Here is a 19,324-nt window from a genome sequence, read left to right as displayed (position 1 = left end):
ATCTGATGAACATGTACTAGGGCTGTATCATCGAACCAATGACGTTGAATAGTATAGGTTTCAGTGGGTGGAATCGAGAGGACGACAGGTAAGATTCAACAAAACGCTCCTTTGCGGCTCTAGGCAAAAAGCGCTCCTTGGACCGTTCCGTGAGCGCACACGGCCTTGTTTTAATAAGGATATACAAACAAATTCCGAAATTGGAACCCGTTCGCCAGGCCAACGTGACTGCATTGAACCCTTGAAAACGGGATGGCCTATTTAAATAACAGTGGCCGTACTTTCTTCTTCTGAAAACCGGATACAATGAATGTCACCCGTTTGGAATAGAAAGGTTGGTAAATTAGATTTGGTTCCTATCGATTGTTGTGTTTTTCTCAGTGGGGTTAAATGGTAAATTTATTTATCGAAAGAAACTACTATAAGCAGGATGCAATTATTTTCTCAATATACTCACACTTTTGATGTCGTTGACTTTGGTGAATTGTCGACCAAACTCCCATAGATCAACACCAAAACGTATAGCCCAGTTACGAACTCTGTAATAAAGTCAAAAAATCTCAATTAGTACTTATTTCGTTGATTAAAGAAAAAAATATATGAAAATGACATAATAAAAAATCAACCGCTCAATTTTTTTTGGACATTTTTGACAAAATCCTTTCTATATTTCATGTTCGCTTCCTACGCCAGCGATGCTTATAAATCAACGGTACATGCAGAGAATGTTGTGAACCGAAGATAGACAGCTCCATTATAGATTACAAATCACCGCTAAGCTTTTCCCATCCGGTTTCCTTCAAGGACAGATAAAAATGATACCTATCTAAAACACTATCCGAACCCGCACGATTATGTGCAATGCAAGTGTTACGTATTTATCAAAAACCGTCGTATACATATATGGCACGCGTGTATCTAAAGAACCGTACTCGATAGGGTATTTCGACGATAAATAACTGGTTGGGAAAAGAAATAAAAATTCACCCCCTTTCTGACTCTGTTAGTGGAGCAGCGGGCGAAATGAACTGGTGCTTGTTTCAACATTAAATTGGTATTATTAGAAAGAAGAGTTGACCTCCTGACATCGATTATTTCAAGATCGTACAAGGATTGAAAGAAATAACCGAAATGTGTTCACATTTCAGTACTACTCGACTACACTATTGACTATAACAGTTGCGTCCAGTTCAGATTAGAGTGGGGAACAGCTGGTTTGTTAGACCAACCAGTGGCGTACCTTCTTACTTCTAGCAGCATAGAGCCCGGGAGCCGGATACTTCTTACCTCTAGCAGCATTCCTCTCCACTGTACTCAGTCCGGGTTGAGCCATTCAGCACATTGAGTCCTTTTATTCCAGGTTCTGGTAGGTTTCTTGAAAATATTTCACTGCACACTGCACTGTCTTCCGGCATCCTTGTAACAAGACCGACCCACCGTAGTCTCCCAACGTACACCTGACACGATCGGAATCTCTCCAAGTAGTGCCAGTAACTCGTGGTTCATACACCTACGCCACTCTCCGCAATTCGTTTGTACTCCGCCAAAAATAGTCCGCAATACCTTTCGTTCAAATACGGCAAGTGCACGTATGTCTTACGTAAGCAAAGTTACTGTCTCAAGTCCGTAGAGGACTACCGGTCTGATTAGCGTTTTGTACATCGTCAGCTTTGTGCGGCGGCGTATGCTCCTTCATCGAAGCGTCTTGCGGAGAAAAAAGCAGGCTAGATTTCCAGCTTGAATGCGTCGTTGGATCTCCATACTCGTATTATTGTCGGTGGTGACCAGAGATCCAAAATATACGAACTCGTCAACCACTTTCAGTTCATCGCCCGCAATAGTCACTGTCCGTGTGAGGCAAAGGTTGCTTTCTCTGAAACCTCTTCCTACTATATATTTGGATTTCGACGCATTGATTTGTAACCCTATCCATCTAGCCTCCGTTTTTAGCCTGACGAAGATTGCCTCCGCCGTCCCAAGGTTTCTGGTAACGAAGTCGAGGTTGTCAGCGAAGGCTAGAAGTTGGCTAATCTGACCGAAGATCGTTTGTTTTGTTCTTATTGTTATATTTTGATCGAAGAAAAAAAATAGTGAGAAAAGAAGGAAGGTTTTAAAACGCTTAAAAAAGTTAATTTCATTGTAGTAGACCAACTGGTCACCAGTTTTCTTTGTGAGTCGGGTATCTCTGATCTATGCGACTTATATATATTTCAGTTAAACAATTCAGTATTTTTTCCTTCAATTTGACTTTGTATAATGCTACTTCATAATACTAAGTTTCCTCCAAGTTTCATACAAGCATTGATTAAAACCTTCATTCGCAAACACTACTGATACAAATGGAAAATACAAAAAAAAATTAAAATTAGCGATAAAAGATAACTTTTGTGAGTACAAATACCATTACTTTACTTTTTAGCATTTTAACTAATTAACCAAGCCATTACTTTTTCTCAGAGCATCAATTTTACCCTAAGCAAATGTCCTATAAATTATACAGTTAACAGTTCACATAAGCATCAAAGATGCCCTTCTCACAAAAAGCGTAGTGTAAAACGTTTACTGCAAAAACACTTTCCACGACTAGACCGAATTCATTATCCATCTACTTCAAACTCATTATTCCACACTTTTACCATCGCCGTACCACTGACTGACACATCTGCTTCATGTGTACTAGCGGCCGACCAATCTCCCCCTTTCCCGTTATCTTTAGACCAGCATTGGTGGCCCTTTTTACACCACTCAATCTCAAGCGGCGAGGAGTGTCCCAAACAGAAGTGCTCTCGGTTGCGGTTTGCTTGCACTACTAGCGTTAGTAGTCCTCTCGTACTCAAGCCTTTAGACAGACAAGTACCCTCTCCCAAAGGCCCTCCATTTGCCATCCGAACGCGGTGAAAGTGCACGGACCTTTCTGGCTGCTTCTGGTTGATTCTTATCAAATCAGCACTCACAGGTTTCAGTAGTTTTCCTTCTCAACTCTTGGAAAAACTGAATTACATATTACTTGCGGGGATGATTGTGTTACTTGCAAGAACGAATCTTAAAGCATTTTTTTATCTTTAGTGTATAGCATATTTCACTTCACTTACACTTACACTTACAATGAATGGTTTTTACTTTATTCATTTATACCATAATGACTATAGAAACCCAACCAATCAGTTTTGTATGAGTTGGCACAAAAAATAACCATAACACTAAGATAAAAGTTAACAAAAAAAATTAGGTTTCGTAAACTGTGTTTACAGCAATCGGGGCCCGCTACAAAAAAATTAAGTAGAATACTGTAAAATAAATACCGCAAACAAAAATTATTATTTGCAGCAAATATTTTTCATTCTGCTGTCATTATTTTTTACAGAAAAAGTAAATATACTGTGAATTATGGCCAATTCTTTTCTCTAACTTACAGCTTTCTGAGTCCTTTTGCGTAGTCAATAAACCCAAACATGATTGAAAGTACTCAAAAGTGCACTTAACGTATACAAAATTAGATATCAAGTAGTTTTGAATGAAAATATTGACATGCGTAAATTGAAAGTAGAAATTTGTAATATACCCGACGTACCTTAGATACTCGAATTTTTGGATATGATCTGAGTTTGTACAACTTGGGGATCCTGAATAGAGCTAAATTTCTGGTATTTCTATACCAAACCGATCGTAGAAGAGATGATCCACTAAATTATGATCCACTGTTACTAAAAGTTTCTTACCAATTTTGTAGAATTCTGCTGCGAGTCTGCGAAGGCTACTATCGTTTGTGAGCACTCTCAACTCAAGTTAGTTTTCTTTCCGGCTCGACCCATTATGTCATTATTGAGATGCTCATCAACGAACTTTTTTCTACTTTTCTACGCTTGTGATCAGGTGGCCTTTTCGTCTTTACTCCAAAGGTCTGGTTTCGGTGTGGCATATTGCGCTGACGAGATTGGTTCACCCTCCCAAAGAATTCTTCAAATCGTCTCCTACTCATCGATACTTATAACAAACCTTAGATAGTTTTGAACTTGGACTGTTTTTCCTCTTGAACTTATTAGGAATTTTTGAAATAAGCAAATAAATGTCCGAGAAAAGCAGCTCCAACGGTGCGCAGAATGCATCTTCCTTGTCGCCGTGTGTGCGCTTTCATATGGGCCAGATACATCGATAATGCAGTGATTAAAGAAACGGTGTTCAATTCTCAAAAGACACATTTTTCTGTTGATCGCCTTCCAATTCATCAGACGAACGTGCATTCTGCCCAACACTTCAAAATCCGTTCACAGCTTGTTGAATTTTCCACCGTTTTAGAGCATCTGGACCATCCGTTGCCAAAACCTATAGGGATTTGGTGCTCGAACACAATCCACAAAGTTCAGCGATTCGCAGTTTCAATTACCAAGCTTCCATTTCAAATCCTTATTTCGTTGGCTGGGTCCATGTTTAATGTTCAGAGTCCAATTTTCTTTGTCATAGTATTTGACAGCTTGCCATTTGCCTTGCCATTGCACAATGGGCAAAAACGAGCTCGTAATCCAAATTAGGGCAAAACGGGCCATTTTCCGAAGTCTGCGCAGGATGAAACCATCACCAATCGATTTTCTGCATTTTTTTACATAAGAATAGGTATCTTGTAAGATTCCAAACCAGCGGCTTCTAATTCTTGGGATTACGAACTAGTTTTTTTCCCATTGTGCATTGCCATGGTTGATGTAGTTTACAAGGACTTAAAACCGGTTTTCGATCAAATTGACCATGCGATACTACTGCGCAGGTTTTTCCAAGGCTGTGCATTTCAACAATAAATATAATGGCGAAGCACACAGCCGGATACTACGTGTGAAGCTGGATTACGCCTTTTTTTACTATGTACGAACGCTTCTGGAGTCCCGCAAGGCAGCAATATGGGACCGCTGCATTTCTATTATTCTTCTATTTTTCTACGTACATTACGGCTCTCGTCCATTATGGTAAACATACATAATGGCATTCGTACGTATGGCAATTCTCCATATGGCTACGGTATTGATGGCTCTCGTCCGGTCACCTAAATAAATCATATGGCCAATGTAGAAATTCGTGCATAGCCCACGTCCCATTTTCAGGTGCTGGAAAATCTCCATCTATGTTTGTTTACACTTTTATAGGCCAACAAACGAATATGAACTTAGTTTTAACTTTCCATGTAAGTTAAAAGTAATGAATTCAATAGAATAGAATAGAATTCAATAGAATTACTAATGGAAATTCGGGTGACGTCATCGGTTATTGTTCGTGTTCGTTTAAAAAAAATTCGTATAGAATCATGGATTTTCGAATCAAACAATCAATGTTGCTATTCATCGATAAAAGTACTGATTCGGTTCGAAACACACTCAAAGGTGATTCCATAATGTCAAATTCTCTGGCAATGATTTTCTAGCTGAGAATTATTTAATGAGAGTGAGAGAAAAGTGAATTACCACTCACTCTTTTTCATGCATGATTTGATCGCTAGTGGTGCAATCAAACACGAATAGCTCGTATTTGGCTCATCGCGATGATTTATCAATTTTGGAAAACAGGCAAAAGCGCTTTCGGATATTGAATTATACCGTCAAAAAAACTTGTACACACTTAAACGATTCGGTAAAATTTACCGAAATCTAAACAGCTGAACGTTCGGTAAAATTTTTTATTGCACCAAACATTACTAATGATCTGTAAACGTCGATTGGCACCATCGAAATTTTTACCGAACGTTCAGCTGTTTAGAATTCAGTAAAATTTTACCGAATTCGGTGCTTTTTGTTAAGTGTGTACCTAACACTTATGTTGGTTTTTCACCTGAGATCAGGCTTGGCATACACTTTTCGCTTTGATTTTGCTCTTTTGATTACTGCTCCTCAGCCAAGCAGAATTTGAAAAAGTGGTGTATGGGGCATATGGAGAGCTAGTAATTATCCATAATATTGCTGAAGAAAGTGAAGTTCTATTTTTAGTATTTACGGCGCTGTAGCGCAGCAATGCCGTTGGTAGCAAAAAGAGCGCTGTTTTTGCTACCAAGAGGGTAGCAGCCTTATAGCGTCATAAATACAAAACGCACAGTAACGCTTACTTCATCAATATTGTAGATAATAACAAATTCTACAAACGCCCCATACATCACTTTTTCAAATTTTGCTTGACTGAGATGCAGTAATCAAAAGAGCAATATCGAAGCGCAAAGTGCATGCCAAGCCTGCCTGAGATACCGTGGACCCCCGTTCGTTTGACCGTTTTTAATCTGAACACTTTTTAATTTGAACCCTGTTGGTTTGCACGACGTGCAAATTAAAAATGGTTCAAATGTCATTCTCAATATGACATCATTTGCTTATGCAGACAATGCATAAACACGATTTGTTTGTACTAATCTAGCAGGCTTAATCTGTTTCACTTTGCGTTTTCCCAACGATTATGATAGAAATCCGGTCGGATAATGAAATATTCGCTGCTTGCAACTGCCAACTGATTCAAACCACCAAAACAATAACAAAATGTAGGGCAGCCAGTTCACACAAGCTCCAGTATATTTAGGGTTACCGGTTGTTCAAATTAAAAACTAACCCCGTTAGTTTGCATGAGGAATCGTTCAAACGAACGGGGGTCCACTGTACTTGGAATATACATTTTTGCGACATAATACATAAATGCACTTCAAAACACCAACGTTCTTCTACACCCAGAAGACTTTTAATCTCATAAAATTATTTTAAAATGTTATTCATAAATTTTCAACATTCACGTTAAGTGCAGCATAAATCTTTTTTTCGTGACAATGACAAGCACCAGCAACATTTGCACATGTTTACAAGATATAAGCGATTTATCAGACATGTTGACAGGATCAAATTTTGAACAGTGGCCGACGGTATTTTTATTATCAGCCTTCATCGTTAGTCACACTAGAAGAAGATGTATTATTTTTCATAGCTTCGAACCTTCGAGGAACCAATTGATAATAATAATATTGCACCAGGTTTGCATTTCATTGAAACTAAATCTTGAAACTATTTTGTTTGTCCGTGTGCCGCTTGAAGTTACTGGTTGTGTATGGCGTCGCAAGTATATGTTAACGTTTGACAAGTTCATAATTATTATATGTGATACGAATAACGTTTTATATTTGAACGAGCAATATTTTTTTTTTGTAATTTGCCAAAAAATATGCTTGTTTACGTTTCATCGCAAAATACATTCTTGGTTGGATGACTGCGATTAACGATGATTAGCGATGAGTGTGAGACAGAGATACCGAGCGAGTATTTGCGAGCGTAATCAATTCATATTTTGCTCACACTAGTTTTTGCGTCGGCGATTTATCGCGAGCAATCAGGATACGATAGAGTTGCCAGTTGATAAAATTCAAATCGCTGACGAGCAGGTGATGAGTCTTCATCGTGATGAGAATTTGCAACATTGCAAACAATCAATTTTAGGCCAGACGAAGCTCACGAACGGCTTGCGAACACGATCATGAAATTTATGGTCAACACTTACAACTGACCATAACTTTTTTTTCTAAGGACTGTATCGAAAAGCAATTAGCAACTTTTAAAATGATTTTACTCAAAAATGGTCCGGAAGAAAACCTAGTTCCAGTTAGCCCCTGGTGGATTCTGTAGTAGTAACGCATATCAAATGACACCGATGGGTATCAACGCGTGATTTGACTAAACTACTCGAAACAAACATTGGGATGATTCAGAGAATCAAGATCAGAAACTCTTTAAAGACACACAAGAAGCGCAAGGCACCTAAGAAATCCAGAGAGCAATAATCTCGAGCCAAAACAAGGGCACGGAAACTATAAACAGATACTGTTCAACAGCAACATGTGCATCTTGATCGATGACAAAACTTACGCGCTTCCAGGATCAAAATTCTACATGAAATCGGCGGATGACGAGGTGAACGATACCGGCAGAACGATTGCGCTGGAAAAAATTGGACAGAACTAGAATATGGCAAGTTATTTGTTCTTGTGGTCTGCGTTCAGGTATTTTTTCCACAAAAGGTGCAATAAATACTCAAATTTACAAAGATGAATACTTGGAAAAAAGATTGTGGCGCCTCTACAAACAGTATCAGTCTCTCTCTCTCTTTTGGCTCAAATTTGGTATCTGCACATTGCGCTAGGCCTGTACTACAGTACCTTTTAGACAATAATATCCAATTCGTCGAAAAAAACATCAATCCACCAAATTTTCCAGAGCTTCGACCAATTGAACGTTACTGGTCCATTGTGAAGAGGATCCTCAGGAGGAAAGGAACAGTTTCCCAAAGCATGAAGGAATTCAAGAAAACTTTGACAGCAGCACCAAGGAAATACACACAAGCTAGTGTGTAGAATTTGCTGGAAGGCATTTCAACAAAAGTGCACTCATTCCTTAGAACCTTATATTTTGACTAATGGAAGCTATACTATTGTTTCAAGTCAGACTGATCTTAAATAAACCGAAAGCACAAATTGGAATGATAATCGTATTTCATTTTTATTCACGGATAGATGTTGCTAAAGACTTTTCGATGCAGTCCTTACTGGGTAGGAACTAACCGAATTTGGCACAAAGGTGAAGCAAGCAAATCAGCCGAGAGCCGGAGTGACTCTTGCCGAATCAAAAATTCGTCTCCATTGTGCTCGGTCCTGGTCTACTCGTCGCCAATTCGATGCGCGTCTCGACACACGCAAATCAGCTTCGACTTCGTCAACTTGCCGAGAACGCATTTCTCTGCACTCTGCATCCTTGCGACGTGGCCGGCTCACCGCAGTCTCCCAACTTTCGCCAGGTGTACTATGGGAATTTCTACAAGCAGTGCCTGTAACTCATGGTTCATACGCCTACGCCACTCCCCTCTATTCGTTTGTACTCTGCCAAAAATTGTCCGCAACACCTTTCCTTCAAATACGGCAAGTGCACGTATGTCTTCCGTAAGCAAAGTTGCTGTCTCAAGTCCACTTCCAGTTAATCACCGTCAACAGTCACCGTCCGTGGGAGGCAAACGTCGCTTTCTCTGGAGCCTCTTCCTACCATATTTTTGGTTCTCGACGCATTAATTGATTGATTGATAGATTTAGTCTGGCGTAGATCATTTTCTCTGTCTAGCTTTCGGTTTCTAGTAATGATGTCGAGGTCATCTGTGAAGGGTAGGAGTTGGCTACTCTTGCACAAAATCATTTGTCTCGTTTCGATTCACGCTCGCCGGATCACACCTTCAATAGTGATATTGAATATCATACAAGACAGTCCATCCCCTTGCCGCAACCCACTGCGCGATTCCAAAAAACTCGCTAGTATCCCCGAAACGCGCACGTAGCATGTCACTCGCCCCAGGGCAGCTTTGATTAGACGCGTTAGTTTGTCCGGAAAACCGTACTCGTGCAGTATCTGCCATAGCTGTTCGCGTTCAACGGTATCGTATGCTGCTCTGAAATCCACGAAAATATGGTGCCTGGGCACGTTGTCCTCTCGACATTTCTGAAGGATTTGTCGGAAAGTAAAAATTTGATCCGTAGTAGCACAGGCCCTCATAAAGCTCGCATGATACTCATAAAGCCCTACGTATTCTCTTGCTATTAGGGATAGACGACGCATCAAAATCTGGGAGAGCCCCTTATAGGCGGCGTTGATCAGTGTAATGCCGCGGTAGTTACAGCAACCTAGCCGATCGCCCTTCTTGTAGATGGGACAGACTACACCTTCCATCCACTCCTCCGGTAGTTTCTCCTCCTCCCAATTCCTTGAAATTATCCAGTGAAGTGTCGTTGCAAGTGATGCTTGACCATTTTTGTAGGGTTCTGCCAGGAGTCGGTCCTTTCCGGCGACTCTATTATTGTTCAGCTGACCGATTTCTCACCGGATCTCTTCGAGATTGAGAGCTGGCACGCTATTGTCGTTTGTAGGCACTCCTAGGTTAATTTCCGGTGCGTCTCCTTCTGTTATATCGCTGTTGAGATGCTCTTCAGAGAACTGCTTCCACCTGTCAACCACTTCGCGCTCGTTTGCGATTAAATCCCCTCCCCCATCTCTATGCATATTAGGTTTAAGTGTGTAGCCCTTACGAGTTTGATTCACCTTCTCGTAAAACTTGCGCGTGTCGTTAGCCCGGAATAGTTTTTCCAGCTCCTAACGAAGTCTGTCCTCCTTCTGGCGCTTTTTCATCCTCAGAATCGTGGTCACCTCATTCCGCGCTCGTCGATACTTGACCAAATACTCTCTCGTGGATATGCTTAGATAGTTTTACCAAGCTGTTTTTTCCTCTTTATTGCTTGTTGGCGTTCCCGTTCAAGGTTCTTGCGTTCGAGGTTTTCTCACCTAGCACCGCGGTTGACGACCGAGCGTATCATAGTCCGTCCGTTTTCGAGGGTCGAAGTAATTAGCACCACAAGGAAGGCAGAGATTCATCCAGTACGCGCGCGTAGTTTTTGGGAACTTGCGGGTTGTCTAATTGCCGAATGTTTAACCGAGGAGGGGGGCTTTGTTGCGAGGTATCAAGCGTCGATAGTTTTGAGCGCGCATACGTTGGTGATGTTCGAGAAAAACCGGACCCCGATGAGAATATGGTCGATTTGGTTGAAGGTTCGTTGGTCAGGTGATCTGCAGGTGGCTTTGTGGGTATCTTTTTTTTCCATGTGTGGACTCATTACTGCGACCAGTATAGTTGATCTATTGTAATATCGCCCGGGTGTTTGCTGTATGACCTGCACTGCATTTCTTTTTGCTATAATCGCTATTGAGTGAGCGATATGCTTATTAAATTTATGCGTGCTTGTGTGTATTGGGGTTTACCCTTCCTTCAAAGCTTGATCTACTTTACCCACTTATTCCTCGCTGCCAGCACTATCCCATATTACAGCCGTCCCTGGCGAGGACTCATTCGTACCTCTGACCAGTACACTTAACTATAGGAGGGACATTTGCACTGTCAGGAGGCTTCAGTGGGTAAATATAGAATTCAGCACGAAGGAAGGGTAAATTGGAGGGGCCTGAGAATAAACCCATGCTAAAGTCACTTTGACATCGAATGGCTTGATTCTACTAAGATTCGAACCCACGACCACTCACTTGTCAAAGCAGACTCGGTAACCTTGCGGCTACCGGGCCCCCCGGTTGTGGGTATCTTTGCGGGGAAAGAAACTGCTTCTGATCACCAAGCCTCGAGACGCTGCAAAGTTGATGCATCGCTGGCCGTTGCCGTTCGTGTTCGTTGTGAAGGCTATGGAGCCCAATCACCGGTCTATACATTGCTTACCTGCCGACCTGGGCGTTCATATCCCCGATGACGATCTTGATGTTCCGTGGTGAGCAGCTATCGTACGTTGCGTCCAACAACGCATAGAACGCGTTGCCTCGTACTGACTGGTGTCTTCAAAAAGCTTCTGTCTCAACATAATAGTGCCGTTTTCCAACCGTTTTCCAACAATCGATCGATATCGATACGTGAATGTTAACGTTGTGTAAACGTACAGATTGCTTTCCAGTTCATTACGCGATCCTGCATTTTGTCCATCACTACAAAACCCTTTCCCCGTTCGTTGATCGCCCCACCGCTTTGATAAAATTGGGCTTCGCTTCTGCAGTTCCAAGTGCCAAGTTTCCATTTTGTTCCGAGTAGAATTTTCGTGATTTCTTTTAGAATTTTGGATTTAGATAGATATCCTACTAGGGCCTACGCTACCAAGTCTCGTGATGGGGTTGCCATCTTACAGTGTCGAGACAACACTGTGCCTCCTTCTCTGTTGGTATATGACCTTAGTTTCCACCGGGGTTGGTTAACCGATATCCGCTAAGGTTGCTCGTATTGCGGCCTGTACCACGTGAATGTAGGGATAGAAGTTGCTGGATAAGAGGCTAAGGACCACTATGGGGTCTGTTTTGCGCATTATCCAACCATTTACCAACCAGGTGACGAGAGGTGAAGATATGTAATTCAATCATTTCAAGAATATTGAAAAAGTTTCAGGGTTGATTGACATTTTATCACAAACCAAGAGCTGGAAGCTGATAGCTGAAATCAGGAGAAGTATGCAGGAAGCAAAAGGAAAGGTCGACGCTAATGTCTGGCTAAATCCCAATGTTTCAACCCGTGATGTTGCCAAGTAGGACGGCGTTTCGCAAAGCTACGTCCAAAAAGTCAAGACAAAACCCACCTTATGTCATGTTACATGCATAAAGGATCAAAACTTTCCAAATCGCAATGAACGCTAGCAAACTGTTACCAAAACCCGAGCTAAAACGCTCTTTTACGGAGATGTTATCCAAACACAGTTGCTGTGTAATGGATGACGAAACACGGGTCAAAGCTGACGTTCAACAAATCCCTGAACACCTGAGTTTTACACCCGAAAAGCTAACTTCAAAGTGAATGATCGTTTCACAAAGAAGAAAATGTCAAAATTTGCATCGAATATCTCATTTAGCATTGGCAAGCGAAATGGAATTTTCGTCACGAAACGTACCATCAGTAGTGAAATTCACAAGACTGCGTGTCTTTAAAAACATCTTTTGCCACTTTTGGAGCAGCACTAGAAAAACCACTATTTTGGTCGGATTTAGTTTCGTGCCACTTTTCTTAAAGCGTGTTGGAATGGTATGAGGCTATTTCGGTGCATTTTGGCCAGCATAACGAAGCGGTAGTAAATTTACTGTGTTGCAATAATTTCGTGTTCACCCCTTATAAAGACAGGTTACACCAAAGCCGATAAAGGTGAAAAAACGCAAAAAAAAACTAAATTGAAGTAAACATAGAGTACAAGATTAACACAAAATTAGAACTTCATTGACTACTAAACTGATGCAAAATACACATAAAACCGACAGCATATTACACCTGGCAGCAATTTAACGAGTCCTACGCAAATTCTTTTTTTAATAATAATTATCCTGTACTTACTAAATACATTGAAAATATGCTTGTCAAGCAAGGAGGGGTGCAGTGGGGAGGCAATAACGAAAAACTGATACAGTAATGACCCGATTTTGTCACCCCCATGATGAATTTAGGGGTGACAAAAACGGAACAGTGACAAAATCGGGTAGTTTTTCAATTTTTATTTTTTTGCAGATAACTTAGAACGAACTACATATATTTCATTCTGATCACTTTTAGGACATTTCGCACTTCCATCTACCTCTCTGTGGACATTTGTCACCTGTTCACAGCAGTCCCTCAGGTATGAAAACACGCGTTTTTTAATTGCGCCGAAATGGTTGATTATAGTGGTTAACTATGTTCATAGAAATTTCATAGCGTAAAAAGCTCTTTCTTTTGGTATGAACGATTCTTTGATTAACCCCCCTAAAAGTAAGATAGAAAATTTATTTTTCAAGCAGTAAGAGATAGAGCAAAACAATGTTCTACAAAATTTTTGAGAAGATGATTATAAAGAACTTTGTCAAAGAAAGTGACCTTCTAGCTATTATAGTTGTGGAGATAAGAAACAACTTTTGTGAAAACTCCACGATAATTAACACAGTTCTTTTCACAGTGTTTTAACACATTTGACATGTTTCAAAATGATTTTCAAACTAAGCTTTTGATAAATCAAAAACGTGACAAAATCGGGCAAAAAACGTGACAAAATCGGGGGTGACAAAATCGGGTCAAAAACGTGACAAAATCGGGGGTGACAAAATCGGGGAGTGATAAAATCGGGGAGTGACAAAATCGGGTTACCACTGTAGTTCAAATTGCTAAATAGCAAACATGCGTGGTAAACGCAGAAAATAACCACGCTAATAATTTTCGCGTGGGACTCTAAATAGGTGGAAACTCCGCAATATTAATCCAAAATAAATTTAAAATTGGGTTAAAATGGAACCATACTGGAAACACACCTTCTGTGAAAGTCAGCAGTCAAAGGGCAGAGCCAACGTCTTGTATTGGCATCCTTTTTGAAATACATATACAAGATATCTTAAATCCTTTAAAAACTCAGTCGAAAAGCTGGTACTAAACTAAGCAGATTATTTTTAGAATAAGTGTCGACCATGAACTCCTGTATACAGATAGCTGTAGTATTCACATAAGGTAAAGCGGTTTTGTTCAGTAGTGTGACGGTTTATAAATTTTATAGGAATCAAAATCCCAAAAATAGGATGGCATATATACACATAACATACACCTCTCGTATATGCCATGAGCCACGAAAACTGTTCCTGCAAAGTTTCGTAAAATTACATTGCCAGAATTTCAGTTTTGCCAATCCGTCTACACATTTGCCATCACCTTTCCGAGGATAACTCACCTCACGTATAATAGATAAATCGATTTTATTGAATACAACGCAAAGCAAGAAATACATTTTCCAGTGGAACAAACAAATGCCTCTTAGCATGGATACTTACTCGTTGTGTGGAATATCCTCGTCCGGATCGCCAGCCGCCAGCTGAATCGCTATGAGAAAGACAAACGCCATTATCCCGGTCAATAAACGACGCCTTGTGCGTCGTTTTCTTGGATGATCCATCATTTTTGTTGTTTTCTCACGATGGAAATTCGATATGCTGTTTTTCGCCGCAGCTATGAAATTTTGTCTTCTTGGCTCGAGTTTTATGATTTATTTATCTTCTTGTTTTATGGGTGTATATTCCACGCTTTCTGCACTTGCTGCACAGTTTGCTATTCTTCAGAATAAATGAAAATAGGTATCACTGGCCACTGGATGTCACTGGTGGGTGGAATGGGCGAAAAATCACTGCCCGGCTAGCTTGGCCAAAGCTTTCACTGCCTTTCGCGCTCTTTTCGGGTTGTATATCAATAAAATATTCGATTTAAATATAAATTATGCCAACCAGCACGGTGGAAACGGGTAAAGTAGTACTGACATTTTTGCACCTCCCTTGATAGGCGCGTACGAGCACTGCTGCAACTGCCGCTTTTCCTATACACGGCGGCTTCGGCAACAAGGGTGGTATCCAATGGCGCGGTTTTGGGTGGTACACGAAGAGCTTTTTTGTGAACACCAACACTAGGGACCTGGAGAGCGCTGCTGCACACACAGACACCAACACAGTGGACCAACGCGTGTCGTACCGAAAATTTTACACCAAAATTGCACACCAGCAAGGGGGTGAGGTTTTTACTACCCTTTTCTTGTTAAAAAGAAAATTCAATTATTCTAACACCACGTCTTTCTCAAACTTCTTCATAGGAGTTAAATCAATTGTAATTAATATTTGAATCAATTATTCTAGTTGTCTTATTTAAACCGCGATCCAAATGCTTACATTTTTCGTTTATTTTTCCCCTTATACATGGCTTACACCTTATACTAAACCGCACGATATTCCTTTTAAAACCAATGCTACACGCCTAAGAAAGCTCACTGCAGTCGAAAAATGTACTATACATAACAAAGCTGTTCGCTGTGGGTACTTGTTCTAGCCTCCCAAAAAGATGGACCACTTTGTGTAACTTTAAGGACGGACCTTAGCAACTTGTCTTTATTTCAACTGACACTGCACACTACATTTCGTTCCGAATATTTTTTAACCCAACCACTATTTTTTGTTCCAGCGAATCGACGTTCAATGTTCTTTAAGAACTAATTTCTAGTATGTCGCCGAGAGACGAAAAGGTACATTGCATGTTGATGAATATTCGCCATACGCTCGTACATCCGATCGACGTCCCAAACTCTGGAACAGGTCACACTTCAAGGCCAAAACTGCATTTACTCGTGTACGGCTAAGATCTCTCACGCCGCGAATCACCAAAAGACTACTACGATAATTTCTTCCTCTTCCTGATGTTTGTTTCTTGATTCCTTTTTTTTCACTCGCGTCCAAAAAATTTTTACTTCTTTTTACGAAATTTTTTCACTCAGCTCCGCGCCCGAATTCATCTGCCAATACTGCACTTTTTCAATTTTCGTCCATCAGCAAATAGAGATATAGACAGTCTCAAGCACTGCGCCAACCGTAGATTGAACTATAACCCTACCTATCAATGAATTTAGCTTCGAAAAAAGCAAATTTCAATACCGTTTTCTTTATCCTTAAGTACGAAGAAAATTTTCTCCTACAAAAGTTGCACTACGAACGCAGAGTTCCATCCTATTATTCAACCTTTCCGTCTATCGCGCCTCGAAGAGTGTATGGCGAGTCCTGTGTCCTCTTTGCCCATTTCCCGACTCCGCTTCCTGACGACAGCGACAACGACGGCGGCTCTCCGATACTGTATAGCTTGAAGTACGGAGTGTGACATCAGGATACGAGAAATTTGGAAATACTATGTGCACTATTATACTGTCTAGTGTGTACACACACAGAGAGCATGAGAGAATTGATGCCACAGCCGCTGTGCATGAGCTAGTCCTCCCGGGGGGTACGGGTACCCCCTTCGAGAAAGCACGCGAGAGAGTGGTATGACCGAAGGCGCATGTCCACCAGTGGCGGCCCTTCCCGACTTTCGAATATATGTATGACCATGTTCGAAGCCCGAAACGAAACATCGAGCATCAGTGCAACTGACAGGACGAGCAAAGTCAACGCTGACAGGTCGCGTAAAAACGGCGCCTTGTGGAATGATGTTCGAACTTCGAGGGACTATCTGACTGTTGAAGAAATGAAAAGCTTATAGATTATGGTTTTCATTTTTGGTTTGTTCTGTTTATAAATAGCAATAAATACAGGCGCAAAATAGGGAGGCTGTAAAAGAACAAATTTAATGTTATATTGAGAAAATAACATAGTTTCAAGAACCTGGTTTGAAAAACACAGCCTGAACAATAATTAATAGTTATTCGTTACATAATCCATACGTTAGTGAAAATAAATTCATTAAATCATGACTATGAGTCATCCGCAATAATTGAATTCCTGAATAAGAAATTTTATTTATCCAATAAAATCTAAAAATCGTAAATTTTGGCACACTAAACTAATATTTCTTTAACGTTTTGGTTCCAGAGCCAGAGGTTGGGGAATTGAACCGAACATTGGCAAACCGCATGTTCACGAATATTGAGAGAAACGAATGGCTCACAAATTGGCTTCACAAATTTATTTTATTTTTCCTTTTTCTAACGATGTATAGCAGTCGGCTTACTTTTTCTGTTGGGGAAGAATAAATGCTTAATGCGAAAAATGTAGATTCTGGCAAACTATTTTATTTTTATTTTATTTATTTAGTACTAGCTGACACGACAAACTGTGTTAAACTGTGTGTTAAACTGTGTTGTACATAAATCGTGAATCTCGGATGCCTCCATCCGAGGAATTCCGAGAATCTGTGAAATTCATGCCTCCAAAAACACGCACATGCCAAATATGGTTCCATTTGATTAATTAGTTCTCGAGTTATGAGGAAATTTGTATTTCATTTGTATAGGAGCCCCCCCTCCTGAAGCGGGGAGAGGTTTCAATTCACCATAGAAAACATTCTGGTCTCCAAAAACACCCACATGTCATATTTTGTTCCATTTGCTTGATTAGTTCTCGAGTTATGAGGAAATTTGTATTTAATTAAGCTGTTAAAAAACAAATTTATTTTTCTTTTGGGCTGACAGCCAGTGACAACTGTCAAACTTGCACAGTAGGCTATTTTCATCGAATTTTAAGATTTCTCATTAGTTTTGCATTTTAATTTGTGCTAGTTTAGGAATAAACGAACTGAGGCGTATTGCCTACCTGTGCCACATTATGCATTATGTCCCCTACTAAAGTAACTTAACATCGAATGGCCTGATTCTACTAATATTTGAACCCACGACCACTCGCTTGTTAAAGCAGACTCGGTAACCTTGGGACACCGGAGCCCTCCTCATGGTTGTATCCTACGCCTATAAACGAATTTGCTAATATCGAAATCGTAGACGTCACTGGTTTCATTGAAAACGCGGCAGTACATAGTTCAAAAGGTCTATTGTACCCGTAGTTGGTGCGATGAGAAGGCTGCCACAGAAGGAAATGGTACGGAGTTACCTTCGGGGGACATAGATGTTTACCTGACTTAAACGAGAGCTGCAATCAACATCTCCGTTGAATAGTCCAAAAACAAAAGTCTTTGCAGTAATTTCTTTCTAGCAACTAACGAATGAAGGTTAATCATTTTGCATCGTTCCAGCGTAGAAAACGTACAGCATATCTCAGCAAATTTTTTGGACGGCCTCTATGCACAGCATCATACTTACGTAATCTATTAACTGTTATCGTAGACAAAGTGAGTTAAAATAGGTGATCTAGTTTTCACAGTTTGTAGAACAGAAGTGCGCGAAGCGATTGGTTAGTAACCATAGACGTTGTTTATCACATTCAACAGTTTCCACTTTGAAAATTTCGGTGATCGTCAAGGGTAACCCAGCGGGGGTGATAAACAAATTTGAACATCAGAAAACCTATCTTGACTAACCTTGATCGTAGAGATGTTCTTATTCTCAGGTTCTTATGAATACGCTCAAGTGCTTATTGAACTGCTGAATAGTGCAATCGTTTCGTAATCGGGATCGCGTAGATGACAAAAAGACCGTGCCGTTAACTTGCATGCCATTTAGAGTACTCCATCGCGAAAGATGATCAATGTTACCCTGGGGAGTGCAACCGTCAAGTTCGGTCTTAATTTCATGAAATAACTTTAAGTCTTCGACGTACATAAGCTTAGAAACGACTACACAGCTCGTTAACAAAAAGTACAAATATGAAAGGCCCTAGATGGCTACCCCATGGCACGCCGGATGGCACCTCGAAGCAAGCCAAACTAATGCCATTGATGCTGACAAAAACGGAGCGTTCCGTAAGGTATCACTAGAGCCACTGTGTCGCCCAGGTTGGTAATCCCATGCACCTCATTTTTTCCACTGCCAGCGCATGTGGTTGCTAGTTTGTTGCTACTATGTTCAGCCAACTGGAGTAAAGTTCTGCCATGTCGCGAAGTACTCGCTTATTTTCCTCAAACCATAGTTTTATTGTTTATTGTTTATTAATTAAAAGTCAACAGATTTTTCTATCCTACTGACTACTTAAGAACTAATGGCTAGAGCTCTAAATAAGTTTTTCAGCACGTTGCGACTGATGTCAAAGTCGAAGTAGGACACAAAACGGTTGAAGTTCCTATGTAGGCCGGTTATAGTACCGAAAGTACGGTAATTAGTTCGCCGGTGCGGTATATGCAAGAAAGAATTATTCGCGTTAGGCGAGGCCGAGTTAAGATGTCAAGTCTTTCTAGAATCCAAGGACAGTCAATCCGGGATGTCAGAATATCTGATACGAAGACGGCTCTAGTTAAGTCTCGACGTGTTTGTAGGGTGTACAAGTTGATTAATCTGCAGCGCTGGTCGTAGCTTGGTAACCGGAGCGGACCATTCCATGGTCACCTA

The 19,324-nt window shown here is 40.6% G+C and overlaps 1 protein-coding gene across 1 annotated transcript in view; it reads right to left on the bottom strand.

Annotated features, from left to right (window-relative positions):
• LOC128740234 (voltage-dependent calcium channel subunit alpha-2/delta-4) overlaps window positions 1-14,425 on the bottom strand; it is a 106,517-nt gene extending 92,092 nt beyond the window's left edge. The window contains exons 1-2 of the mRNA XM_053835767.1: window positions 14,355-14,425; window positions 458-539 (exon numbers count right to left, since the gene is read on the bottom strand). Coding sequence (XP_053691742.1) covers window positions 458-539; window positions 14,355-14,425 — 153 coding nt within the window. The remainder of the gene's footprint in view (window positions 1-457; window positions 540-14,354) is intronic.
• Between the last annotated feature and the right edge of the window lie 4,899 nt (window positions 14,426-19,324).

This window comes from Sabethes cyaneus, chromosome 3, assembly GCF_943734655.1.
Source record: "Sabethes cyaneus chromosome 3, idSabCyanKW18_F2, whole genome shotgun sequence".
In the NCBI taxonomy this organism is placed as follows: domain Eukaryota; kingdom Metazoa; phylum Arthropoda; class Insecta; order Diptera; family Culicidae; genus Sabethes; species Sabethes cyaneus.
Note: the sequence above shows the minus strand (reverse complement) of the source record. Positions and strands in the feature narration are given on the sequence as shown.